This window comes from Mercenaria mercenaria, chromosome 4 (genome assembly GCF_021730395.1).
Source record: "Mercenaria mercenaria strain notata chromosome 4, MADL_Memer_1, whole genome shotgun sequence".
Classification (NCBI taxonomy): Eukaryota; Metazoa; Mollusca; class Bivalvia; order Venerida; family Veneridae; genus Mercenaria; species Mercenaria mercenaria.
The window spans coordinates 96514124-96524779 of NC_069364.1; the positions used below are offsets into that span (position 1 = coordinate 96514124).

At 33.3% G+C, this 10656-nt stretch overlaps 1 protein-coding gene across 3 annotated transcripts in view; it reads right to left on the bottom strand.

Moving 5' to 3' along the window:
• LOC123552490 (prickle planar cell polarity protein 3-A-like) overlaps nt 1-9231 on the bottom strand; it is a 159415-nt gene extending 150184 nt beyond the window's left edge. For 2 of the 3 annotated variants that reach the window (XM_053541995.1, XM_053541994.1), the window contains exons 1-2: nt 9083-9231; nt 4828-4938 (exon numbers count right to left, since the gene is read on the bottom strand). In XM_053541995.1, coding sequence (XP_053397970.1) covers nt 4828-4938; nt 9083-9229 — 258 coding nt within the window. In that variant the 5' untranslated portion in view covers nt 9230-9231. Of the gene's footprint in view, nt 1-408; nt 1004-4827; nt 4939-9082 lie in introns of those variants that run through there. The other variant, XM_053541996.1, reaches the window with a different exon arrangement.
• Nucleotides 9232-10656: the final 1425 nt, after the last annotated feature.

Here is a 10656-nt window from a genome sequence, read left to right on the forward strand (position 1 = left end):
CCTTGACTGTAAATGCAAAGGATTCCTGCTGCACATTGACAGTACATGCAAATGATTCCTCTTGCACCTGGACTTTACAAACACAATGGTCCTTGCAGCACCCCGTCTGTACATACAAGATGACCCCTACAGCATTCGACTATTCATGCAAAACTATTCATGCAAAATAACCCATGTTGCCCATTGACTGTACATGCAAAATGGTCCCTGCAGCACCTTGATTAATATGCAAAATGAAAGTCCTACAACCTGCAAAAAATGTCTGATATATGAAAACATTTTCAATTATTTATGTATTATGTGGATAAAATAACCTTTACTCTGAATGTCAATGACATTTATGGTCTCTCGACTGGCACTACCTGCACTCCAGATATAAGTGAAATTACTGAAAATTTAGAAACCTACCTCTCGAAATCTTGTTTTCTTCCAACTCTTTTTCCCCTTCTTTTTGAGCAACTTCTTCTGTTCCGTTTCAGACAAAAGCTGAGAATTATTTTTGACATATTTTGCTTCCTGGATCTGAACTGTCTCCGTAGCCGCAACAACGTGCTTACTTGGTTGGCTATCAGCTTGCCCCATTATTCTATTCACTTTCTGTGATCAATCTTTTACTTTTAACAAATTACAGCCATTTCAATGGTTTGAATATCAAGCAAGAAAATACAAAGTCATATATGTCTGTCTGCTGTTTTTTTCTCCGAGTGAAGTAATGAAAATCTTTAGCACGAAAAACTATTTACACCAAAAAGCAAAAATCCAGGTATAACAATTGCAAATTTTTCCTCAGCAGACTGTTACAAGATCAAACTCAAAACTGTCACTAATAGTAAGCCAAAACGTCATAAAATGCCGGAAAAAAAAACATCCATACGTTCTCAAGCAATGAAATTAACTCATACTAATATCATCTAAACCACTGCACAATTAACAAACACAAAAAGTAATAATTATTTACACTGTTTGACACTAAGGTGATTGCGGCACTAATTTTATGAAAAGTGAAAAACAATATCCTGATGGAAAAAACAAAATGTCTGCTTTCGCTAACACAACAAACTGACAATAAAATAAGCACAGGTCTGATGACAGAAATTACTAGGAGATTCTTAATTACATAATGTAACTTTGCCAACAAGTTTTCACGGCAATTGGTCTCTATCAGAAACTTGCTCATATAATTAACAAAATACAAATAGTTCTATGGTTTCTTGTTTTCTCATTTGTTTTCCCCTTCTTACAATGTCAGACAAATTGCTTTACAAGCATATAAATGTACTAAGTGAAACATGCAGGTACAAAATAGTACTCAGTAATCAACTAACTGTTTGCCTCCATCAGCATCTCCAAGTTTCACCAAATAGCACTATTCTAACTCACAGGTTCCTTATGTCATTTACTACTTTTCACAAATAGCAACCTTCTAATTTTTTCCTTATGTCAGTTTCTACTTTTTCGCAAATAGTAATTAATTTAATTTGTTCTTAAACTGCTGACACATTGTAATCAGTTATTTCGTGTTTATTTATCAGCAGTTCCAAGTTTTGACAAATCGTCTACTAAATCTTTTCCTCTAGAAACAGCAAACAAATTTGTCTATCTACTCTATTTCTGATTTTCTATCTACTGAAAGAAATAAATTTAAAGAGCACTCTTCCTGAAAATAAAGATCCAATTAATTCAAGATAAGAGCAATTCAGTCATATTCAGTTTCTTGTCAGATGTTGCGTTGTTTTTTTCAATTGTTTTCAGAAGATTATGTTCCACTCATTCCATTTTTGTTTTGTGATTTCCAATATAAATTAAAGTAAAAAAAAAATCCAGAACTTCAGAAACTTCAATCTTTTCAAAAATTCTTCTCAATGTTAATTTTGAAACTGTCAAAATCAAAAGTCTTCAATTCCGATTACAGACCTCACTACTTTATCAATCTGACTTTATTAACTTCAATCTAGATTGCTTCTACATAAAAATATCTCACACAAGACCTATGATATTAAATATAAGACTTGCTATCTCCATTTTGTACAAAAAAAGATTGACCAATGAAATGCGATATGGGGATCGTTATTGATGCATTCCAGACAAGGAGGGTATTAGCTTCCCCGTCACTCTTGGCGTCGCGATCCGTGTGTGATGGACTAATAAACCAAATTGTTATTCAATCAATAATAAGCAATCAGAATTACGAAAACATGAAAATTACTTTAATGTGAAAGAGCAATCGCAGGAATGTTGATGTGGACGTAAAAAAGCTGCCAAATTGTGATTATTTCTTACAATATATAAACCACTGGTTTAATAACTGCTGAACCATTGTCTATGATTATTCAGTTACGTCTATGAAAATACCAAAGAAATAGGATGTAGTAATAAACAGCAGACGGAAAATTAGTACTCACATAAAATACAACAGTAAAATATATAATGCATTGTGCAGCTGTGTGAAAAATATAAATATATTTCATTTTTAATGTTTTTTTAATATATAAAAATTGACAAATAATTTTAAATTTATCAATTTTAATTGTTAAAATTACAAACAGGTGTTTCAAAGAAATTTTACTACTTTAGATACTCCACCGATACAGTAGTTCTGATTAAGGCCCAACAAGAACAACAGACTTCAATTTATAGAAAAATTCCCCCATTTTTTCGCCCATTTCCTTTTTCAGTAATAAAACTTATAACCCAGAATGTGTTTTTCCTAGTATAATTTATTTTCAACAGGAAAATTAATTCTTTTTAACTGCAATAACAAAATGCTGAGTACCTATAATACCACTTTTTGAAGTAATACATGGGTTTATTTTAAGGTTTAACTTTAAAATATTTAATTAGCGAGGGATAACTCTTGCTATACATGTTTACTTACTCTTGTCTTTAATTACCTTTCTTGAAAATGGTTTGAATAAACCAGTCCATAATTTTTTAGTTATTAAATTTCATTGGTCATAGTTCCGAATTACATTTTGTTTCGTACTTTTTGATTGGTTTAGTCTTGGCGCTTTAGACTGTATTTCCCCGCGGTTTCTGACGTAGTGTGAGGCCAGTCCTTTGTTTAGAATTAACTCTTTTCTTCACTGTTGTTTTTGTCTTCGAACTGATCACACGTTCTTTTTCGAAAAACCCTCCCACCCTCCACTAACTTACAGCCAAATAAATATATATATTGTTCTTCGTTTACAGTTATTAATTACTTTCTGTTTACATAAATATTGATATAATTTTATTTTTAATTAAATTCATTCTTTGATTACATGTGCAAGGGTGTGTGATCATACAGTCATGAACTCTGTATCAGAGACTGATGAAATGTTCATATATTCAGTATTCATGTGCTAATGTGATATCAGTGAAAAAAGGATGTGTTCATGAACTCCGTTAGGCGCAGAGATGATGAGTAGTGTAGTGTCATGAACTCTGTTTCAGAGATGAACTGTGTTTGAATTGTCGTGATGTTGATATAATGGTCGTGATGTTGATATACTGTATGGTTAATGTTGTTAATAAGTAACTTGCCGTATGGCGATTTTCAGTATATATTTATATAATTGATAATTAAATTGATACACGTGTGATTATATTTGGCATTAAAATTCATATTTATTATTTGTCGTTTTCATTTTCCTTATAGAAGGAGCTAATTTACATCATTTATTCAACTCCCTACAAGGTTAAAACAACATAATTACATACATATTGAAAATGGTTGTAATCAAGCAATCAAAACTGCCCTTCAAATCTCTTTTGATTGGCTTGTGCATTTTTACATGCATTTTTTCAACTTTTGCCAGATCTATTTTTGGGTAAATACAAACTAATATGTTCCTCTATTAAGACTACACTCAAAAATGGAATAAATCCTAATAGTATATTACTATGGGATAACAGCAGACAAACAAATCTTATACTACCAGAATATTTTTTTCTTTCCGAATCACTAGTGTATCAGAAATGTAATTTCCTTTTCTGTCTCAGCTTCAACCAAAGGGAAGTAAATCTGCCAGTATTCTGTCAAACTTGCATTACTGCTCAGTCAGTAGTCTATATGCTAAATGTTTGTGTCTGCCCTCAAGTGTTTACTTATTTAAATTTTGGTAGGACACTGTTTATTTTGTGCACAATCTACTTCATTATTTCTGCTTTTATTACAATCATTAACATACCATATTTATGCATGAATAATAAATTATACTCCAAAGTGCTTCGATTAAGAAAACCTCAAGTTTTCTGCTAAAGTGCACCAAGTTCAAACACTGTTTCCTCCTACATTTATTTAAAAACAGTCTTTTTCCAGGCTGCAGCATTACCCTTAGTAGTTACCATCAGAAGGGGCCTCTATGGCAGATCAGTCAAGGTCATCTACTGCAAATCACTTGCCCTTCACCAGTGGATTTGGAACCAGGATAAATTGTGTGTATCATTTTTCAGCCATAAAAATCTAGAAATTTGCCATATGACATACACTGTGTCTGTGTGACCTAAAAAGCAACAATAAAGCCTCTGTGGCCAAGTGGTTAAGGTCGCTGACTTCAAATCACTTGCCCCCCGCCAATGTGTGTTCGAGCCTCACTCAGGGCATTGAATTCTTCATGTGAGGAAGCCATCCAGCTGGCTTACAGAAGGATGGTGGTTCTACCCAGGTGCCTGCCCTGAAATAATATACAGAGGAGCACATGGGGTCTTCCGTCACCATCAAAGCTGGAAAGTCGCCATATGACCTCAAGTGTTTCGGTGGAGGTTAAGCCCAATGAACACACAAAAAAGCAACAAATGCCAAAAAAAAATTACCTAAAGGGAGGGATTTAAGAAAACAATACATACCACACTGCCTGAGGATACAGATCCATCCAGACAGTCCTCGTCCAGACTGTAATCTCCAAGTGGCTGTAAAACCATCTGTGTAGAACCCTGGCATGGGTCATCAGTCGGTACCTTCAATGGAAAATATAAATGCCTGGTTCTAAAATATGATGGTCGTTAAAAATGCACATAAATCATACTGAAATTACAGAATATAAGATATATATTACCCTTAGAGAGGATGTAGAAAATTATGCTTAAAATGATTACTTGACATTAAGCTTTGAGAAAGATGCATCAAAAGGACACACAGTTAACACCTTTTAAATATTTCACAAGAGTACAAAATACAGTGTATGGACTTCCTATATAAAGTATTTAACATATTAAAGGCCATAAATTGGAAACTCGAGAGGCAAAATGTTTAATGCTAAAATAATTATTAGCATATTTTTTAAACTGTAGCATTTGATGTATACTTGCTCAAAATTTTCCTTAGAGCATACTGCACAACCTGCCACCTCAAACACAAATCCTGGCTCCACCCCTGCCAGAATACCTGCCCCCTCATATACAAATCCTGGCTCCACCCCTGCCAGAATACAAATCCTGGCTTCACCCCTGCCAGAACACAAATCCTGGCTCCACCCCTGCCAGAACACAAACCCTGGCTCCACCCCTGCCAGAACACAAACCCTGGCTCCACCCCTGCCAGAACACAAATCCTGGCTCCACCCCTGCCAGAACACAAACCCTGGCTCCACCCCTGCCAGAATACAAGCTAACTAATTAACCTACACAGATGCACCATTAAAATTTTTTATGTAAGCAGTCAAAATTCAAGATGATTATATTCTTTTATACTTCAAACAAAAGCACACAGCCACACCTGATTCTCCTTTGTTTAAAATTTGCTGCAAGCTATCAAATTTTCGTAAAATGTGCATTCTTGTATTCTCAAATGACCAGTATTTTTCCCCTTGTAAGTTAAAGTGCTTGGTCAACGATATATTTACACGAAAGCTATAAAACCCGCTATAATTTCATCTTAACGCATTTGAAAGCTATATAAGTGTGCGATCTTACATTTGATAATATGAAAGTATGACAAGCTTATAGTTTTAAACTGTGAGATATACCCTCAAGCTAAATTTCATTAAAAACTTATGTCGTTAACTAAATTTGCATGTAAAAAGAAATTTACAAGTGTTGCTTTTTTCACAGTTACAAATTCATTTTTCATTCATCAAATTAAGAAACCATGATATGATTCAATTCTAATTTAAAGATTTCCTCTACAACTAAATTTGCATTTAAAAAAAAAAGGGATACACATTTTGCTTTTTGCAATGTTATGCAAACAAATTATGGTTTTCACCTAATTAAAATATCTCAACTTGAAACGGCTTTACATATTCATTTAATTTTCAAATCCTTTCTAGCATAAATAAGAAAGGCAAAAATGATATTGCTAATACCTAACGTAAGGTTGCATATATTACGCATTTTGCCACAGTCATTATGAAGAGTATTTAAAGTGCATACAACAATAGTTTGTCTGTTGTTAAGTCAACTGTTGACAATGAGCGTACAATGACACTATAAACATCACAAGGACAGTTGAATTTGTTTGTTTATAAGATGCTTACATCCTTGCAAGGTATATAACAACCTTGAAGTATGTATCGTATAGAATTTTCTACTTATTCTTTATATGAAACTTTGTTTATTTTATTTTGCTTTAATCAAAACTAGGGCTGTCATTGATAGAAATGATATCGATGTATCAACGATATTTTTTTGTCGATCGATTATCGATTCCCATTTTCAAAAATCGATTTTTTACAGAGAGAAAAAACTATCCAGATAAACACTCAGACCCTCAAAGACAACTTAAGTTCACAAAGTTGAAAATTCGGCTAAATGCAAAAGAAGAGTGAAGGCAAAATAAAAATTAATGATGTTATTAATTTTTATTTATTTCTTTTATTTCATAAATACAAATACAACACAATCAAACTTTAATATGAAAAGTAGGCAATAAAACTAAAAATAGCATTTACAGGAAGGTATATAGTATGCATATGAACAAATAGACTGTTAATCTAACTAAATAATAGATATATCGATGTATCGTCGATATTTGTCTTCTGATATATCGGTATCGTCGATATGCTTAAGACCCAATCAATGACAGCCCTAATCAAAACTAACATTTTTTTTGGTTATGTATAGGTAAGAGGATTCATATAACCCGCAAGACCGGTTTAAGAATTGTCTTACTGTCTTATTGACAACACTCCCAATGCAACTTCAAATCACAACATTCTAACATGACTCGGTTTGATTTCCAGTTAAACAAAGAAGGAAATCAAGCGACGCGCGGACCGGTAAGAGCATTATGACGTCAAATTGCCGCATGACGTCTGATACATTACTCCTCGGGTAAATTAAGTCCAGCATAGTATTTATTAAAATATGTCAATGAGCAAGTCAGAATGAAAATAATCATGGCCTTCTTGTGATTAATCGTCTAATTTACCACGGTTCATCATTCAGATGCTTCAGTATTTAACCACTTGGGCTAACGCCCTCGTGCTTCAATCCTACACATCTGAACTCTGAACCGTGGTAAATCAGACAATAAACCACTCGAAGACCTTGATTATTTGTTAAATGACATGGATGCGGGTAAAAGAAGTCGAAATACAAACTCTTGACATTCCTTATGGTACATTTTAAGCTAGACACATTTTCTTGCTAGTTTTATTTACAAAGTGTTTTGAAAAAATGTATGCTTTGTCATCAAAGTGAATGATTCCTAGGAATAAATTTAAAACGGATGATATTATCCAAACCAAAACCAAAACGGCCCTTTAAATAGCAGAAACAATAAAAAATCTTTAATTTTTTATGAACTGATTTACCAAATGTAACACATATATATTAGACATTTAAAAATTGTGTTTAGATGGTATTCTTGTTAAGATGTTACTTTTTGATAAAATAATAGGTCTAACACATACAATAACCAGAGTGTCCGTTTTTTATTTAACCTTTAGCATGCTAGATAAATTGTCGTCTGCTGGAAATGTCGTCTGCTAAAATTGTAAAGTTCATTCAATTTGCTCCAAAATTGGAAGAAATATTGTCAGAGTAGCAAACAGCTTGGAACCTGATCAGACGCCGATTTAATCGGCGTCTGATCTGGTTCCAAGCTGTTTGCAAAGGCTGTTAAATTCGCCTGCAGCAGGCTAAGGGTTAATATGAGTCAAGAATAATTTTGATTGCTTTTTTCAGAACGTATTAATAAAGACTCATTTTGTCTATGTATATTATTAATTTTATAAAGAAATCAATCATTAAAATGTATTGTGTATTTGCTAATTTTGGACCATCTTTAGCAATTGGTTACATTAAAATGACTCCTATTATGGGAATTAATTGAGATCTTTTAATATATATTTTTCCAAAGTAATATTATGCTGTTTGCTGGCACCAGGACGCTTCCATATAATATATAGTTTTAATGGAATGGCAGATTCTTCTAGTCTGGGGTAATTTCAATCCATAGAGCTCTATACCGGTGTATCTACCAAAATATGGGGATAGAGGGGAAGTGGGGGCCTGAGTAACAAGCAGCGACAACACTCAAAGTGTAAAATTACAAGCTGATCAAGGATTTTAAAAGGGGAGTGGTGGTGTAGTAAAGGTGTCGGCCGCTCAACCTGGAGCTCATGGGTTCAAGCCACAATGGGGTCACGACCAAAACTTCTCATATGACACCAGTACTGGGTTTTCAAGGAAGCGGACTCAAGAGTGGTTCAAATTAGTCCACCTTATTGTATGCCAGTTGCAATATTGTGATAATTTTTGCATGGGTCAATATTTCTCAACAAATTTGTATAAACGAAAAAGTGCTGCATAAAAAACTTGCATTGAAAATAATTATGAATTTTTAGCACTAGAATGCACTAGCCTAGGAGTAGCACACAAAAACATTGATAAACAACATGTACGTTTTATCGAACTATAACTGTACGGTTCTCTGCAAGCAAATGACAACTTCCACTCATGATGAACTAAATCTCTTTTCATTGTAGTGTTTCACACCTTAAGTTACGTCAAATATTTCACTGTCACTGAATATACCCGACAGTCGCTTAGTAATTCAAAATTAAAATGTACGAATTTCACACCTATCCTGTCATCTTATTACTGCACCTGTCAAACTTATTGTCATCACCTGTCAATCATAAAAACACATTAATCTTACCTCATCTTCATTGTCATACACTTTCATAAACTCGTACTGGTTTAGTTCATCTAAAAACTTGGAAAATTCTCCTTCTGCAGCTAATGCCGCCTTTGTCCCTCTGTCCGTCGCCATGTTGTTTACAATATGCCATGTATCGTCATTCATGTATAGTAGCGATAGCATAAAATTCACCTTGAACTGGAGCGGAGTTTAAGTATTCAAGTCCTTCACCAATATTAGTACATGCAGCCTATTACTTATAGTCTTACAGTTAAAATAAAACCTCCTACATTCTATAAATATGTTTGCAAGTTTTCTTGTATAACTTTTAAGTCCAGTGTGACAAAATTTGTTAACAGACGGCCATTTAACTAATTTCATTTTAATTTCTAAACATGGGTATCAATCAGACCCTGAAAAACACTAAAACGGCTCTGGAGCGGTCATCTCTGGGCAGAGCGACATGGTTTTGGTCCCGTTGGAAAAGTCTCGTCAAGCCCCGTCCACTCGTACCTAGGAAGCTGTAAAACATTTTAATTAGTATAAATATTTTAGTAAAAATACAATCTATATCTATACCATTGTGCAATGTCTACAGAATGTAAATTTAATGAGAAATAGTCCAAGTATCTTGTAAAAGCATATTTAAAAAGGACAAAAATCATTATACAGGTAGTTATATTTTGCATGTAACAGACTGAACAATTTTCATTCTTTCAAATTTTAGTTTATTATTTGATATCTACCACTATCTAATTCTTTGATATCTAATACATACAATTGTTGAGATTATTTTCATTTTATTTTGTTTTTTGGATATACGTTTGTTTGTCAGAGATATAATGATGTCTTTAATCAGTACTTTTATCATGTGAAATTATAATAAGCTTTATGTTTGAAAGTGACTTATAGGCCCATTGGGCCGGGTGTATTTATTGTATGTTTTGTATTGTCATGTTACATGTAAATCATTATGCACAGGTCACTACAATAAAAGAATTACTTACTTATAATTTAACCAGTCCATGTCTGATATAAAAATTTAGGAATTTTTAGAATAAAGAGATATATTTTGGAATTCCCTTTTAAAAGGGTATTTTAAGAATTTTAGGACTGTTTGAAAGCCTGAAATGAGTTTATCTGAAGTTAATCTACATATTATAGAAACAGGTAACTGGCTACTTTCCAACATCATGGAGGACACACTGTCTTCCTTCATACAGTCACAGAGAACATTACCATACCTGGGATCACCTTGCAGAATTTTCTCAAGTATTCTTTAGCTCCAACTTCTGAGCAAACCAAGTTCCAACTGATATAATGATAACTCACCTTCAGTACATGTATTCCAAATAGTCTGCTGATGCTAAAACATGTTCATATGTGCAGTCATCATCTATACAAGTACACCCAAAACCTAAAATAACTGAAATGTTTCATGTTATACTTGCCAACATTATAAGCAAATCAGAAATATATGAGACTTTAAATTTCACTACCATTGCAAGTTTTCTAACATTCTTCACTTGTAAGATCCACTGTTAATGTAAAAAAGTACTAACTTTAAACTTCTAAAAGAAAAAAAAAACAAT